The following is an 18,535-nucleotide window of genomic DNA, read 5'->3' on the forward strand; positions in this document are numbered from 1 at the left end:
CCGAATCTTGCACCGTCCCATCCGCCGAACAGTAGGCGCGGTACACACGACAGTCTCTTCGGGGTCAGTCACACAGTCAGGAAGGCTGTTTACTGCCGCCCTTCATAGGACCATTCCCGATAAATATTTGTCAAAAGTCTGATTAAGATGTTGTGACTCGTGGCCGGAAATTTACAAACAGTCAGTTACTGTTTGAGACGTCCCGATTCAGCCGTTTCCATCCGAATTCCTCCCGATTCTCCCATACTCAACCCGAATCTGATCCGATTTGTATCTTCCGCATGGTAAAAACGACCCAATCTGTCCCGACAGCGTCCCGATTCTCTCGAACGCGTTCCGACAAGACTCAATCGACAAGAAACGGCAATGAACAATTATACAACATGGAAGTAGGTCACAAGGTCAGGCGGTCATACAAAGTCGAAAACTGCGCCAGTCTCCGAGGTGCCACCAGCACTTGGCCTCCCCTCGTGGATCACACAGATACATATTTATAAGATTCACCACCGTTCAGATTGCTGGGCGGAAAGAATGGCAGATGTTCGCGAATTCTATCGCTCTTTCTGCGCCACCCTGTCATACACGCCACCTTTTGACGGGGAGACAAATCATGCCCAATAATCAGATGTTAATAGGAGCTATTGGAAGGGAGTGGTTTCATGTGAAATGTTAATGCGAAATGTGTTTGGTCCTAACCTAATGGTGTGGTTACTAAAAGAAAATAGTCGATTTACAGAAACACGATATTAAAACCTACTTTCTCTACAGCCAAAGGACCCAATTTGTATGTGTGTTTGTGTGTGTATAAATATATACACATTATGCGGTATGTCTCAACGTGCAAGACGGGACAGATTCCAGCATAGGTAGACTCAGTGCATTCCTCTTGTAAAGATGTCAGCGATTTCTTTGAAGACCACTTGTTATCGTACTGTCCAAGAGCGTAGGTTTTTCCTCGGATGGAAGTTCAGCCTGGAGACTGAAGGCAAAACTCAGGGATGAAGCTTAAGTGAGTGAGTGAGTTGGGTTTAACGCCGCTTTTAACAGTATTTCAGTTAGATTGCGGCGTGTCTCTCCTTAATGTGGGAGGAAAGCCCGAGGTGATGCAGGTCTCAGACGTTTACCACTTCGGTGAATCCCACGAGGACATGTATGGTGCTGACAAACCTAGAAACATAATCGGGGCGAACCGGGATTCGAACCCACAATCATCAGTTTCTGGCGTGTCCAAGGGACGCAACTCTGCACAGCGAGTTAGACGACTTGACCATCGGTACCCCCGGGGAAGTTTAAGACGACAGCAGCCATGTTTATGTTGATGGGTTGAAATAAGTCGAAAGGGCACAGGTTCATAAAGTGACAGAATGTGACCCACGTTCATGTACATACGTAACATCCGGCGACGTAAGGGGGTTTTAATTGACATTTATAGATAGCGCTGAGGATTAGAGGTCCTGCCTATATTTATCTTGGTTCATAAGAAGTTTATAAAATGTCCACTACGGTCTAAGAAAAGGAACACCTGCTTATATACTCTATGGGGAAACATGACTTTTTCCTTTGGATATAGGGATAAAGAAACGAGTTCTGTCATACTGGCGTAAAATATTAACTTCCGAAAACCAAAATAAGTTATCTGTTATTGTATTTCAATCTGTATTCCAAAACAATTATACACCACCATCATAAACAACCCTGGATTGCACGTGTTAAAAATATTCTTGATGAATGTGGCTTATCATATATTGGGACTAACCAAGTTATACCTAGTAAAACAAGGTTGCTCTCTGACGTAGAACAGACATTAAAAGACCACTTTTTACAAAGTTTGCGTCATGATTTAGCCTCATCTTCAAAAGGAAAGGAATATACTTGTATTAAACCTGGGTTTTTTTCCTTTGAAAATTATATATCATTACCACGTAAGTTATCCCAAGTTTTACAATTTCGTACAAGTACAGTAATTCTATTTTGTCCGTAGAAACGGGTCGTGGCAGAATGTTCCTTTGAGGGAGACTCGGCCCAAATTTTGACTCGCGTACAATGGGAAATAAATATCATTATATATTCCAGTGTACTTGTTTTAGATTTGAAAGAAAGTTATTACCAAACTATTGTCGTATAAATCCTAACTTTTATAAACTCCGATGCTTATTCACAATTACTGATAGTTGAACACTCATTCGTTTAAGTAAGTATATCGGTTGCATATTTCAGAAGTTAAATTTATTATATTTTTGTTGTTGTTGTATAATGCCGCACTCAGCAATATTGCAGCTATATGACGGCGGTCTGTAAATAATCGAGTCTGGACCAGACAATCCAGTGATTGACATCATGAGCATCGATCCCCGCAATTGGGATCGATGACATGCATCAACCAAGTCAGCGAGCCTGACCACCCGATCCCGTCAGTCGCCTTTTACGACAAGCATATCCGCCTTTTACGGCAAGCATGGGTTGCTGAAGACCTATTCTTCCCCGGATCTTCACGGGTCTCAGAAGTTAAAAAAGAATGATAATAATGGTGTTTATCACTATTTACTGCCACTGACCTGTTCTAGCTCTCACTTGCCAACTCTTATATCCTGAAACCATTAGTACCAATTGTGTATTATGAAGCAGCCTCATATAAATATAATCAACATTGTATGAGTCCCAACAGCCATATTTAGTAAAAGACGTGGCCCTTCGCAAAAGTTGACCGGTAAACTCAAAAACTGACTCATGGCGTGTACCATTTTTTGTGGGTTTGGGGAAATAAAGAACGACTGAAAAAAATCTTGAAATATTTAGATCAGTGCACAGTTTTATTCTATCTTCTTGCCGATTTAGAGATTTTGTCTTTGCTATATGATACTGCGATGTTGTTGTGCAGGATGTAAAAAATATAATGTAGCTGTAGTTTCGAAAGATAATCCAGTAATAAAACACTTACAGAACAATAATTATCTTTAATGTCAATTATATCACGTATGCTATTTCTCATATCACTTTTAATACATTGTAATTTGGAGAGGTATCATGTTTGTGGAGGCATTCAGATAATCCCTCCACTTTACGGAAATAAATATGTTAACATCATAAAGAACTGGAACTTGGTAACGCATGGGTAGTTGGCTGACTATAGTCTATTCTGGTGAAAGGGGCCCCGGCGAAACTCATGTCAGCCCGTTATCTATTACTGTCGCTGATACACTGAGGGAACACAGGTTATACTGACTATAGATTCATATATTTTTAGTGAGCGAATCTTTTCAATTTGAGAATAAGTGCAAGTGAGTGAGTGAGTACGGTTTTACGCCGCTTTTAGCAATATTCCAGCAATATCAAGGCGGGGGGACTCCAGAAATGGACTTCACACATTGTACCCATGTCGGGAATCGAACCCGGGTCTTCAGCGTGACGAGCGAACGTTTTAACCAGTGGGCTGCCCGACCGCCCCGAATAAGTGCAAGACAATCATAGACTATTGCAGAGTACAGCAATATGGCAAACGCTCAGATGAGTGAGGGAGTGAGTGAGTGAGTGAGTGTGGTTTTTATGCCACTTTTAGCAATATTCCAGCAATATCACGGCGGGGGACACCAGAAATGGGCTGCATGCATTGTACCCATGTGGGGAATCGAACCCGGGTATTCAGCGAATAAACACAAAAGTGCCTATTCCAAACAATCTTTGGGACAGTATTTGGTCTACTTCGGCTACAAATTTAGTATCAAATCATGAAACGGAGACAGAATCCACTGGCGCTGTTGCCTGAGATCTGCCATTCCAGAATCAACACCCTGAACAACCTTGTGACCACTTACAACTGACACAATCCTCAAAATCGCCGGTTCCAAACCTAACCTCTAGACTTTTCTAGACTTCATAAAGGCAGAACAATCTATCGTTGAAGTGACCGTTCTTCGGCTTACAGCAGGTGGTACACGCCATGTGAAGGAAAAGAAATACCGTCAACTTGACCATGCTCTTGACCGTTACAAAAGACAATTTCTTGCTGTGGAGAATTGTGCCGTAGAGAACCTCGATGCCGTCTCACATCTAACTGGATACGGGGGCCCAGTCGTCTAAGGTTGCGTCCCTTTGGCACGCCAGAAACCGATGATTGTCGGTTCGAATCCCGGTTCGCCCCGATTATGTTTCTAGGTTTGTCAGCACCATACCCGTCCTCGTGGATTTCACCGAAGTGGTAAACGTCTGTCACCTGCATCACTTCGGGCTTTCCTCCCACATTAAGCAGACACGCCGCGATATAACTAGAATACTTTTAAAAGCGGCGTTAAACCCAACTCACTCACTCACTCTTACTGGGTACAGACGACAATGCTTGTCTTAAAAGGCGACTAACGGGATCGGGTGGTCAGGCTCGTAGACTTGGGTGAAGCATGTCATCGATCCCAACTGCGTGGATCGATGCTCATGATATTAATCACTGGATTGTCTGGTCCAGACTCGATTAATTACAGACCGCCGTCTTATAGCTGGAATATTGCTGAGTGCGGCGTTAAACATCAAACCAACACATCTAACTGGGTACGGATCTTAATAAATTGAAGAATGAAGAAAAGAATTAAAAGAATTTGCATTGATGTAAGTATGTTTAAATGTTAATCATGTCAATAATTTGTATTGACGTATATATGTATAAATGTATATCATGTCACTATCCGGGGTTATTTCATACAGACTATAGTCGGCACATCAAAAAAGCACATGCTAATCACAAAATTGCGGGCTATCTCTCGGCATATCAAAGGGACCGACAACGCGGGACGCCCCGACGCTCAACCACTCACGACGGAGGCGATCTCCTATGAATAACGACAAACACAGGCGTAGGGTTATACAATAAAACGTGGACGATAAGTAAGAATTGTGGTATTGTATGTGTTACACTCAGTCAGAGAGTAAAATGACTGAAAATTGCACTTGGGCACTTTAACAAAAGGACAAAATATTTCAGTCATTTTACAATCATAATTACTTAAATTGACCCAAAGTTATTCAAAAGTTCAAAGGGGCTTGATAACATCACACAGACAAATAATGCCAGGATTAGACGTCATCAATTTTTTTTCTGGACAAATATTCATTATTGACTTTCGTTTTCTTTTAATCTTATCATTTTCAGTCACTGGGTGATGAAATACGAGGGGTGTTCATTAAAGATTTCCCCTGACCCACTTCCGATGGACCTAGTGGAATGAAACTTGGCATAGGTATTAGTCTTTCTCCACATAGAAACCACCAAGAGTTACACACTTCTCCCATCGTTTTATGCAACTATGGAGACCTCGCTTGTAAAAGGCCTCATTTTGCGTCTCAAACCAGGACTTGACTTCAGAAATCAGTGTTTCATCATCTGTGAAACGTTTTCCCTTAAAATATTGACTTCATGGTTGGAAAGAGGTGGAAGTCAGATGGTGCAAGGTCAGGAGAGTAAGGAGGATGTGGAAGGATTTCATAGCCACAGGAACGCGCTTCTGCCTGGGCAACATGAGAGTTGTGTACTGGAGCATTGTCTTGCAGGAGACGGACACCCTTGGTCAGCATGCCACGCATCTTAAGCTTGATAGCGTCCCGCAATTTCCGCAGCAGTGACGCATAATAAGCTCCTATAATTGTGGTACCCTTTGCCAAGAAATCCATCATCACTACTCCGTGCTGGTCCCAAAACACCGTGAGCATGACCTTGCCTGCAGAGGGTTAGACACGTGCCTTCTTTGGGGGTGGTGACTCCACATGCTTCCATTGCATCGACTGAACTTTAGTCTCAGGATCATAGTGATGGACCCATGTTTCATCCTGTGTGACAAGTCTGTCAAAAAAGTTTGCCTGTTTTTTGGGGCATATGTCCAAAAGATCCTTTGAGCAACTGACTCGTTCCTGCTTTTGGAAAGGTGTGAGCAACCTGGGAATCCATCGTGCAGACACCTTATGCATGTTCAAATTGTCATGGATGATTTTTTCCACAGACCCTACACTGATCTAGACATCTTCTGCTAACTGGCGAACAGTTATACGTCGGTCTGCCAAAATGGCGGTCTCCACTTGATGGATAGTGTCCTCATCAATGGCTAAATGGGGGCGACCAGGAATGGCAGCTGTTTCCACAGATGTCCGACCACTATTGAACTGGCGATGCCAGTGTTTAACAACGTCATATGATGGGGCATCTTCCCCATAAGTTGCGTTCATTTCATCGAAAGTTTCTTTTGGTGTGCGACCTTTCAAATATAAAAACCTAATCACTGCTCGGTATTCTACTGCCTCCATTGTCACACCCTACTCGATCATAACACCTGTAAAAGTGGTAAGATTAATAGTTCGGTGCTGCAAATTCAGACATAACCCATAGATACATATATCATTACACATGTGAAATTTCAACCAAATATGATAACCCTAAGTGGTTTAAGGGAAATCTTTAATGAACACCCCTCGTAGGGCATAAAACTGTTTGAAATTGGGTGGATAAACTCGCTGAGTTTGATGATGCATGTCATTGTATCCCAATTGCGTGGATCGATGCTCATGATGTCAATCACTGGATAGTCTGGTCCGGACTCGAATATTTACAGACCACCGTCATATAGCTGTAATATTGTTGAATGCGGCGTTAAACAACAAAAAAACAAACAAAAAGTTAGCAAATTGTAAAATGACTGAAATATTTTGTAAATTGCCCAAGTGAAAATTTCCGTCATTTTACACACTGACTGTAACATGCAGTTTAGTTGCCTGAAACTAGGGGCAGTTGTTGTTTTGTGTATGTGAACAGAACTTCATTGTTGTACATATATTACGTACACATATTTGCAAAAGTATATAATTGAACATACACAGTTACTTTAATTATTTGGGTTTTGAAGTATTGCTGGATGTAGTAACGTGGTGCTCCCGTCACATAAGCCTGGCCACATTTCTTCACACACAGCATGCGTACACTGAACGGGTGCCATGTGCGACGAAGTAGTTTTATTTTGTTTTTGCGTCTCCATTGCAACAATACACGTTAAACTCCAGACGAGGGTAGGGATCGTTTCTAGTGCATCACTCATAAAATGTTTCTGATTTCTTTGTATCAGGCAATTGCTGAACTTGTTGGTTTTGCGATTGAGGTGGTTTTTGTTTTGCTTTAGCAAGTTCAACTAAATTTCAAATGAAGGTTTCATTTTAGGGTTAGGCATCTGTCATAATGTCGGACTCACAATCCTTTTAGTATATTGAGGGTTATTGAAAGGGCGGGGATATTGATGACTTTATCTTCCTGTTCAGTTTACATCCGATAGTCAACAGGAACACTAACCCTATGCATTGGCAATGGGTTTTCATTTACGCCCTTAAATATATCAAATGTTTATTTTATACAGTATAAGTCTCTTGACATGACATTATTAAATGGCATTATCAAATATGAAATATGTGATATATTATCCACGCAATCAGTAAACCCGAAATGCTGTGACTGCGGGAATACTGTTTCTTATCGAACGATACCCATGAGGGGTATTTCCAAATGACAACATCAGTGCGTTTTCACTGTTGTCTGTTTAGGTCCTGCATTCTGATTAGCGCGACAGGAGACTGAGCTACAGTCTGCCAGGACGGGACAGCGGAAATATCTGTACGCATTTCTAAACACTGATTGGTTACCCGTGATCTGTGAAGATTTCGATATCACAAAGAACGCTTGTTAATTCATTTTCAGTTTTCAGAAATGCGTAAAGATATTTCCGCTGACCTGACAGACGGTAGCGCAGTCTCCGGTCACGGTAATCAGAACGCAGGAATTGCAATGAACATATCGAAAATGTAATCAAAACCGGTACACATTTAGTTACTTAATTCACTTACAGTTCTTAATTGAAAAAAACCCTGTAATTAATCTTATCCCATTACCAAATGTTTGAATCTAGCATCTGCAATTAATCTCTAACTTGTCAAACCATCTTCGTTCACCTACATTTCTTAATTTAAAAAACAACAACCTTTAATTACTCTTATCCCATCGCTAAGTATTTGAATAAGTACACTTCTATGCAGCTCTGTAGTGTAACACTATCTGAGCTGGTTAGTATCCAGAGCCTAATGCCCCTTTAATAGTCATGACAATAGTAAAGAATATCCAGATTTGGCGAGTAACATACCACCATACAGACCATGTTCACAGCCCACTACAACTAATGGCCATTGACAACAATGCTGAAAATCCACCACTCAGACACTGAATGGAGCACGGTCCTTTCACAATCTCCTCCTTTGTGGAGAGTCCTGAGGGAGTGGAGTGGGCGTAGTGCGTAGAAACATACCGCAACTGCCAGCCATTTCACACATTCTACCAGAGGAATATTGTATTGGTCACACTGCCTCACAAACTTGATCAGTCTGTCACTCTACCTCACACATAACCAGTATGTCACACTAACCCCCACACACAACCAGTATCTCACACTACCTCACACATACATGACCAGTATGTCACACTACCTCACACACACAACCAGTATCTCACACTACCTTACACATAAATGACCAGTATGTCACACTACCTCACACACACAACCAGTATCTCACACTACCTCACACACACGGCCAGTATGTCACACTACCTCACACATACATGATCAGTTTGTCACACTACCTCACACATAAGACCATTATGTCACACTACCTCACACACATGACCAGTATGTCACACTACCTCACACACACAACCAGTATCTCACACTACCTCACACATACATGATCAGTTTGTCACACTACCTCACACACACAACCAGTATCTCACACTACCTCACACACATGACCAGTATGTCACACTACCTCACACACACAACCAGTATCTCACACTACCTCACACACACAACCAGTATCTCACACTACCTCACACATACATGACCAGTATGTCACACTACCTCACACACACGACCAGTATGTCACACTACCTCACACACACAACCAGTATCTCACACTACCTCACACACACGACCATTATGTCACTCTACCTCACACACACACGACCAGTACGTCACACTACCCCCCCACACACACAACCAGTATGTCACACTACCTCACACACATGACCAGTTTATCACACCTCACACATACATGATCAGTCTGTCACACTACCTCACACACACAACCAGTCTGTCACACTACCCCACACACACACAACCAGTATGTCACTCTACCTCACACACACACGACCAGTACGTCACACTACCCCACACACACACAACCAGTATGTCACTCTACCTCACACACACACGACCAGTACGTCACACTACCCCACACACACACAACCAGTATGTCACACTACCACACACACATGACCAGTCTGTCACACTACCTCACACACGACCAGTCTTACACACTACCCCACACACATGACCAGTCTGTCACACTACCTCACACACGACCAGTCTTACACACTACCTCACACAAATGACCAAATATCAGTGGTGATTTTAAACAATTTAAGCAGTACAAACATTCCTTCAATTCAGTGTAATTTATGAGTGAATGTTGTTTTGTGCCCCCACTGGCACTATCGTAGCGATATCACTGCAGCCAGGAACAGACAGTGCAGCAAGGTGGTTGTACGGGAGACTGCCACAGCTCCTCACTCACATTGTCTTAATTATCAAGATACATACTGTTATATTCAGAATCCCATGTTGTACCTGAGCGGGCTAAGGCTTGTTGATATATCTTGATTCATTTCAAGCATGTATCTTGAATCACGCCAGACTATATAACTTGTATTCCACCTGGCTATGTATCTTGAATCACACCAGGCTATGTATCTTGAATTGCACCAGGCCATGTATTTTGAATCACGCTAGGCTTTGATCTTGAATCACGCTAGGCTATGTATCTTGAATCACACCAGGCTATATAACTTATATTACACCTGGGTATGTATCTTGAATCACACCAGGCTATGTATCTTGAATCACGCCAGGCCATGTATCTTGAATCACACTAGGCGATGTATCTTGAATCACGCTAGGCTATGTATCTTGAATCACACCAGGCAATGTATCTTGAATCACGCTAGGCTATGTATCTTAAATCACACCAGGCTATGTATCTTGAATCACACCAGGCCATGTATCTTGAATCACACCAGGCTATGTATCAAGAATCACACCAGGCAATGTATCTTGAATCACACCAGGCTATGTATCTTGAATCACACCAGGCTATGTATCTTGAATCACACCAGGTTATGTATCTTGAATCACACCAGGCTATGTATCTTGAATCACGCTAGGCTATGTATCTTGAATCACGCTAGGCTATGTATCTTGAATCATGCCAGGCCATGTATCTTGAATCACGCTAGGCGATGTATCTTGAATCACGCTAGGCTATGTATCTTGAATCAGACCAGGCTATGTATCTTGAATCACACCAGGCCATGTATCTTGAATCATGCTAGGCTTTGATCTTGAATCACGCTAGGCTATGAATCTTGAATCACACCAGGCTATGTATCTTGAATAACGCCAGGTTATGTATCTTGAATCACACTAGGCTATGTATCTTGAATCATGCCAGGCCATGTATCTTGAATCACACTAGGCGATGTATCTTGAATCACACCAGGCTATGTATCTTGAATCACACCAGGCAATGTATCTTGAATCACACCAGGCTATGTATCTTGAATCACACCAGGCAATGTATCTTGAATCACACCAGGCTATGTATCTTGAATCACACCAGGCCATGTATCTTGAATCACACCAGGCAATGTATCTTGAATCACACCAGGTTATGTATCTTGAATCACACCAGGCCATGTATCTTGAATCAAGCTAGGCTATGTATCTTGAATCACACCAGGCAATGTATCTTGAATCACACCAGGCCATGTATCTTGAATCAGGCCAGGCGATGTATCTTGAATCACACCAGGTTATGTATCTTGAATCGCACCAGGCTATGTATCTTGAATCACGCCAAGCAATGTATCTTGAATCACGCCAGGCGATGTATCTTGAATCACACCAGGCTATGTATCTTGAATCACGCCAAGCATGTCTTTAATAACCTGGTGTTCCAGTGCATGATGGTATGCGGAGACGGAGTGATGAGATGTACTTGTGATAGACAGGGCGACACCAATCTAGACACATCTTGATGAAGAGAATCCAACAATGACGAAACCCAACAGATCAGGGGCCGGTCTTGTCGAGTACCGGGGAGTCAGACTTGGGCTGCATCAGATGGAATCCATGTTTCTGCCACAACTCAACAGCATCACTCACAAGCTTGTCACCACAGTCCTCGGGGATCTGGCAGAGGAATAGACAAAAACAAATGTAGCAAGAATCACACACCACCTACACACTGCCGATTACATGCCCATGTATGCAGAACACCTCACCTTCCTGAAATAGGACCACATCTCACATGGCAACATAACTTTATTAGTTTGTTCTTTAATGCCGCCATATTCTAGCTATATGATGTTGGTCTGTAAATAACCAAGTCTGGACCAGATCTAGTGATTGATATCATGAGCATTGATCTATGCCTTTGGGTTATGATAACATGCATCAAGTCATTTGGCGAGCCTCACCACCAGATCCTGTTGGGTGCCTCTTACGACAAGCTTGGGTTGTCAAAGACCAATTCTAATCCAGTTTTTATAGAAAGACAACCTACCTTCCGGAGATAGGCGACCATATCTCACACTACTACCTACCTTCCGAAGATAGGCGACCATATCTCACACAACAACCTACCTTCAAGAGATAGGCGAACTTATCTCACACAACTACCTACCTTCCGGAGATAGGCGACCATGTCTCACACAACTACCTACCTCCTGGAGATAGGCGACCATATCTCACACAACAACCTGCCTTCCGGAGATAAGCAACCATATCTCACACAACTACCTACCTTCCGGAGATAGGCGAACTTATCTCACACAACTACCTACATTCCGGAGATAGGCGACCATATCTCACACAACAACCTGCCTTCCGGAGATAGGGAACCATATCTCACACAACTACCTACCTTCTGGAGATAGGCGACCATATCTCACAGAACAACCTACCTTCCGGAGATAGGCAACCATGTCTCACACAACAACCTGCCTTCCGGAGATAGGCAACCATATCTCACACAACTACCTACCTTCCGGAGATAGGCAACCATATCTCACAGAACAACCTACCTTCCAGGAGATAGGCGACCATATCTCACACAACTACCTACCTTCCGGAGATAGGCAACCATATCTCACACAACTACCTACCTTCCAGGAGATAGGCAACCATATCTCACACAACTACCTACCTTCCGGAGATAGGCAACCATATCTCACACAACTACCTACCTTCCGGAGATAGGCGACCATGTTTCACACAACTACCTACCTTCCGGAGATAGGCAACCATGTCTCACACAACTACCTACCTTCCGAAGATAGGCGACCATTTCATCTGTAGTGTTCATACTCAACAGAGGTCGTCTGAAGGTGAGGAAAATGGCGACTGCTACAAACACAAGGATTGTTGGGGAACCTCCAAGCACCTTGTCCCAGACCCTGAAGCCATAGACATCTCTCGATTACCTCACACACAACACTGAGACAAGGTGTGAATTTACCTGAGACAAGGTGTGTATCTCCCTGAGACAAGGTGTGTATTTACCTGAGACAAGGTGTGTATTTACCTGAGACAAGGTGTATATCTCCCTGAGACAAGGTGTGTATTTACCTGACACAAGGTGTTTATTTACCTGAGACAAGGTGTGTATTTACCTGACACAAGGTGTGTATTTACCTGAGACATGGTGTATATCTCCCTGAGACAAGGTGTATATCTTCCTGAGATAATATGTGTGTTTACCTGAGACACGGTGTGTATTTACCTGACACAAGGTGTGTATTTACCTGACACAAGGTGTGTATTTACCTGACACAAGGTGTGTATTTACCTGAGACAAGGTGTGTATTTACTCGAGACAAGGTGTGTTTTTACCCGATACAAGGTGTATTTTTACCGGAGACAAGGTGTGTATTTACCTGAGACAAGGTGTGTATTTACCTGAGACAAGGTGTGTATTTACCTGACACAAGGTGTGAATTTACCTGAGACAAGGTGTGTATTTACCTGACACAAGGTGTTTATTTACCTGAGACAAGGTGTGCATTTACCTGACACAAGGTGTGTATTTACCTGAGACATGGTGTATATCTCCCTGAGACAAGGTGTATATCTTCCTGAGATAATATGTGTATTTACCTGAGACACGGTGTGTATTTACCTGACACAAGGTGTGTATTTACCTGACACAAGGTGTGTATTTACCTGACACAAGGTGTGTATTTACCTGACACAAGGTGTGTATTTACTCAAGACAAGGTGTGTTTTTACCCGATACAAAGTGTATTTTTACCGGAGACAAGGTGTGTATTTACCTGAGACAAGGTGTGTATTCACCTGACACAAGGTGTGTATTTCCCTGAGACAAGGTGTGTATTTACCGGAGACAAGGTGTGTTTTTACCCGAGACAAGGTGTGTATTTTCCCGAGACAAGGTGTGTATTTACCTGACACAAGGTGTGTATCTCCCTGAGACAAGGTATGTATTTACCTGAGACAAGGTGTGTATTAACCTGAGACAAGGTGTGTATTTATCTGAGACAAGGTGTGTATTTACCTGAGACAAGGCGTGTATTTACCTGAGACAAGGTGTGTATTTACCTGAGACAAGGTGTGTATTTACCTGAGACAAGGTGTGTATTTACCTGACACAAGGTGTGTATTTACCTGACACAAGGTGTGTATTTACCTGAGACAAGGTGTGTATTTACCTGACACAAGGTGTGTATTTACCTGACACAAGGTGTGTATTTACCTGACACAAGGTGTGTATTTACCTGAGACAAGGTGAGTATTTACCTGACACAAGGTGTGTATTTACCTGAGACAAGGTGTGTATTTACCTGAGACAAGGTGTGTATTTTCCTGACACAAGTTGTGTATTTACCTGACACAAGGTGTGTATTTACCTGAGACAAGGTGAGTATTTACCTGACACAAGGTGTGTATTTACCTGAGACAAGGTGTGTATTTACCTGACACAAGGTGTGTATTTACCTGACACAAGGTGTGTATTTACCTGACACAAGGTGTGTATTTACCTGAGACAAGGTGTGTGTTTACTCGAGACAAGGTGTGTTTTTACCCGATACAAGGTGTATTTGTACCGGAGACAAGGTGTGTATTTACCTGAGACAAGGTGTGTATTTACCTGAGACAAGGTGTGTATTTACCTGACACAAGGTGTGAATTTACCTGAGACAAGGTGTGTATTTACCTGACACAAGGTGTGTATTTACCTGACACAAGGTGTGTATTTACCTGACACAAGGTGTGTATTTACCTGACACAAGGTGTGTATTTACCTGACACAAGGTGTGTATTTACCTGAGACAAGGTGTGTATTTACCTGACACAAGGTGTGTATTTACCTGACACAAGGTGTGAATTTACCTGAGACAAGGTGTGTATTTACCTGACACAAGGTGTGTATTTACCTGAGACAAGGTGTGTATTTACCTTTCAAATGAAATGTCAGGAAGAACACCAGCAAAACAACATCTGAACCAGTCCATCAAAGGGAGAGAACTCAGGACGTTGTTCTCCTGTAGATGTAGAAGCAACCTCTTGTCAACGTCCTCCTTTCTCAGACAGAGGACGGTCTTCTCCGGCTGGGGGAACAAGGAAACATTGTAATAAACAAGACTGTGTCAGACAGAGGATGGTCTTCTCCGGCTGGGGGAACAAGGAAACATTGTAATAAACACGACTGTGTCAGACAGAGGACTGTCTAAAAGTAATTGTTAAGAGCTGCACTTCAGATAAATAAGCTCACCATGAGTGGAAGATGGTCGCTGAACTTCAGGAAGTATCTGTAGAAGCGTGACGTGATCCAGTACCTGTCGATGTCAGCATCAGCAACGTTACAAACAGCACCAGCCATCAACATGAACGCCACATACGCCGAGTCCGTGTGCTGCATTAAATACATCTATCTCATTAATTGGTTACCATGGATACAACACACAATTAAACATGTTAAATATCTGACCAGATCACAGGAAAATACAAAGAGTTAAAATCAGAAAAGCGAGATGGTCTCTGAGCAGTGATTGAGTTAAGGTCAAATGGACAGTATGACCGTTAAAAATATGCACTCAAGCACACACATATGCACACACAAAAGCAAACACACACACACACACACACAAATATATAAATATAAATAAATAAGTTCCTTCTTCTGTTACACACCAAATTCTTTTCTTCGAACGGCAGATTTCCTTCTTCTAAAAGATAAAGTTTAAGGAACACTTCTTCAGTGGGCGTGTCCGCATTAACTCTGCGCAGCACTGTGAGGCACCGGAGTCCGTCCTGGTACATCGCCCGGTGCTGCAGACTGACATACGCGTGGGACGGCTGGTGGGAGGGCAACACACCTATGGACAACAAATCATTGTCAAGCTTGAAACACAAAACTTACACAAAACTAAACACAGTGCAGCAGCGTTGTCAGTCCCCTAGGTAAGTAGGCGGCAGTTGAACATGTCCACAAAGAGCCACAACAAAATTTGCATATTTGCGGTAAGAATTGTTTTTCAAGTATATTCTGCTTAAATACAGAGGAAATAAATATAGACAAAAAGTAACCAATGACTGGAACAAACTGTCTACCTACGGACAACATGCTAACTTCAGCTCCTTCAGTTCACAGAAGTTTACAGAGCTTTTACCATAAAAAAAACAGGTCAATTATTCATTTACTATTGCCTGTTTACACAAATACACAATAACTTCTCCTTCGACAAAGTGTGCTCAAATTGCTGGGGTGAAAACATTTATTTCTTAATGTATCATACTGCGCTTAAGCATACAAAAATTCTCTAAAAAGACTTAATGATACTTTACTTACTATAAACAATACTTTTTCTCAACTGAACTAAGACACTGTCACTCCAGAACAGATGTGACTATAGCACAACATGCCTTGTGTAGTATGTTTACATCCGTTACGGTCATATTCAAAGTACAAATGTTGAAATGTATGTTTACATCCATTACAGTCATATTCAAAGTACAAATGTTGAAATGTTTGTTTACATCCGTTACAGTCATATTCAAAGTACAAATGTTGAAATGTATGTTTACATCCGTTACAGTCATATTCAAAGTACAAATGTTGAAATGTTTGTTTACATCCGTTACAGTCATATTCAAAGTACAAATGTTGAAATGTATGTTTACATCCGTTACAGTCATATTCAAAGTACAAATGTTGAAATGTTTGTTTACATCCGTTACAGTCATATTCAAAGTACAAATGTTGAAATGTTTGTTTACATCCATTACCGTCATATTCAAAGTACAAATGTTGAAATGTATGTTTACATCCATTACGGTCATATTCAAAGTACAAATGTTGAAATGTATGTTTACATCTGTTACGGTCATATTCAAAGTACAAATGTTGAAATGTATGTTTACATCCGTTAAGGTCATATTCAAAGTACAAATGTTGAATTGTATGTTTACATCCGTTAAGGTCATATTCAAAGTACAAATGTTGAAATGTATGTTTACATCCGTTACAGTCATATTCAAAGTACAAATGTTGAAATGTATGTTTACATCCGTTACGGTCATATTCAAAGTACAAATGTTGAAATGTATGTTTACATCCGTTAAGGTCATATTCAAAGTACAAATGTTGAAATGTATGTTTACATCCGTTACAGTCATATTCAAAGTACAAATGTTGAAATGTATGTTTACATCCGTTACAGTCATATTCAAAGTACAAATGTTGAAATGTATGTTTACATCAGTTACAGTCATATTCAAAGTACAAATGTTGAAATGTATGTTTACATCCGTTACAGTCATATTCAAACTACAAATGTTGAAATGTATGTTTACAACCGTTACGGTCATATTCAAAGTAATTTCATAATTCCATACTTACACCAAGTGGAGAAAGATTCTAAGACAACAAAAACTACAGTGCAAAGGTAGTGGTAGTTGAGGTCAGTTTGCAACTGTTGAGCTTAATACACAAAACCTGATGATTTGTCATTATTAGATATGGTTATAGCTGAAACAGCACCTCATCAAAACATCATCGAGTGAAAACAGCATCAATTGGCAAAAACGGCACCTCCCCTAAAGCGAAAACGGCTACTATCGCCTACCGATAATGGCACCTTATTGGTATTTGTTACCTTGGTACTGAAATAATTGAAATTAAACTCACATTGTCACTTGCAACCACAAATAATTGTGAAATGTTACAACAAGTTTACATAAAAAATTAGCCTTTACTCCAACTTATTCGCCGACTCTGATTGGAAGTCAAGACAATGACAGTGTAAAAAAATCATATACAACATAACATAATAAAGCATGTAAATAAGGCATATATACTCCTACATAAATCCTTCTTATAATTATTTAAAATAAAAGTGCCGTTTTTGCCTGACAAATAGTAACTGTTTTCTCCAAATGAGGTCCCATTTTCACCAGGGAAGTCGGTGATGTTTTGCTGAGGTGGCGTTTTAGCCTGCACCCATTGAGCTAGATAGATGAGTTTGTACATCTGGGTAACAGTTTTTGAGCAAAACGTTTTCACAAAAACCTTGTTGTGTGAAATTTAAAAAAAATTCCAGCGAAGAAAAGGATAAAATTAGGACAAACCAGCTGAAGCAATACCACCATATATATACATGTTGTCATTTTGTGCCTAGGCCTAAATAATAGAAGGGTCATTTTTCAGTTTGTTAAATTGTTGGTTGTCGACCTAGGTGTTGACATTGTTGCATCAACTCACAATGCATGGAGATGGACTGATACATAATTCATTCCAAACTATAAAACGTTGATCATTGATGATTTACCTAGGAGAATTTTCCAAACATAATGTCTGTATTTAGTTGGCACTGGGAACCGAAGACAAAACTGAGACAGTTTTTCCACATCCATCGGCTGCTCTTTCAACAAGATTTCTATGGATTTCTTTTCGTCAACAGCTCGAAATCCGCATTTGTCATAATAATATGATCTGAAATTCCGTTCCTCTGTCATACTGGGAAATGACAGTACACGTATCGAGTTCAAACACAGCTGATCTGACCGTGCTAATCGTCTTCGTGTGTCAGAAACAACCGGAAGTAACATATCACTGGTTCCACTATTGATACGCGCAGCTTGTTGTGCGCTATTACCATTATCAGCTAGACAGGGGCCCAGTCAGTATTAGCAGGTGCCCGTTCATTGAAAACTTTTGACGTAATTTAAAACGGAATATGGCTTCATAATTTAAATGTGGTGTCTATCCAGGGCTGTATGTTGAGCCCGATATTATTTATTTTCTTTATAAATGATCTTGTCACTGAAATGTACAAAAATTGTAAAAATGGTATATTGAGGATTTGATGTTGTTGCTTTTTGTGGATGATGTTGTA

The 18,535-nt window shown here is 41.3% G+C and overlaps 1 protein-coding gene across 1 annotated transcript; it reads right to left on the reverse strand.

Moving 5' to 3' along the window:
* Window positions 1-10,586: 10,586 nt before the first annotated feature.
* LOC139467159 (TBC1 domain family member 7-like) lies at window positions 10,587-18,196 on the reverse strand. The gene is made up of 6 exons (XM_071248878.1): window positions 17,969-18,196; window positions 15,333-15,517; window positions 14,914-15,054; window positions 14,598-14,749; window positions 12,448-12,577; window positions 10,587-11,312 (listed from the first exon to the last, which is right to left on the reverse strand). Exons 1-6 carry the CDS (start codon window positions 18,153-18,155, stop codon window positions 11,193-11,195), a joined length of 915 nt encoding a protein of 304 aa, XP_071104979.1. The 5' UTR covers window positions 18,156-18,196; the 3' UTR covers window positions 10,587-11,192.
* Window positions 18,197-18,535: the final 339 nt, after the last annotated feature.

This window comes from Haliotis cracherodii, unplaced genomic scaffold (genome assembly GCF_022045235.1).
Source record: "Haliotis cracherodii isolate W230 unplaced genomic scaffold, xgHalCrac1.p SCAF_19, whole genome shotgun sequence".
NCBI lineage: Eukaryota > Metazoa > Mollusca > Gastropoda > Lepetellida > Haliotidae > Haliotis > Haliotis cracherodii.

Coding starts and splice junctions, on each gene's coding strand:
- LOC139467159 (XM_071248878.1), bottom strand. CDS start 18,155: ATGACAGAGGAACGGAATTTCAGATCATATTATTATGACAAATGCGGA. Junction 15,055..15,332: donor CGTTCGAAGAAAAGAATTTG/GTGTGTAACAGA, acceptor TATTTAATGCAG/CACACGGACTCGGCGTATGT. Junction 12,578..14,597: donor CCTGACATTTCATTTGAAAG/GTAAATACACAC, acceptor CTATGGCTTCAG/GGTCTGGGACAAGGTGCTTG.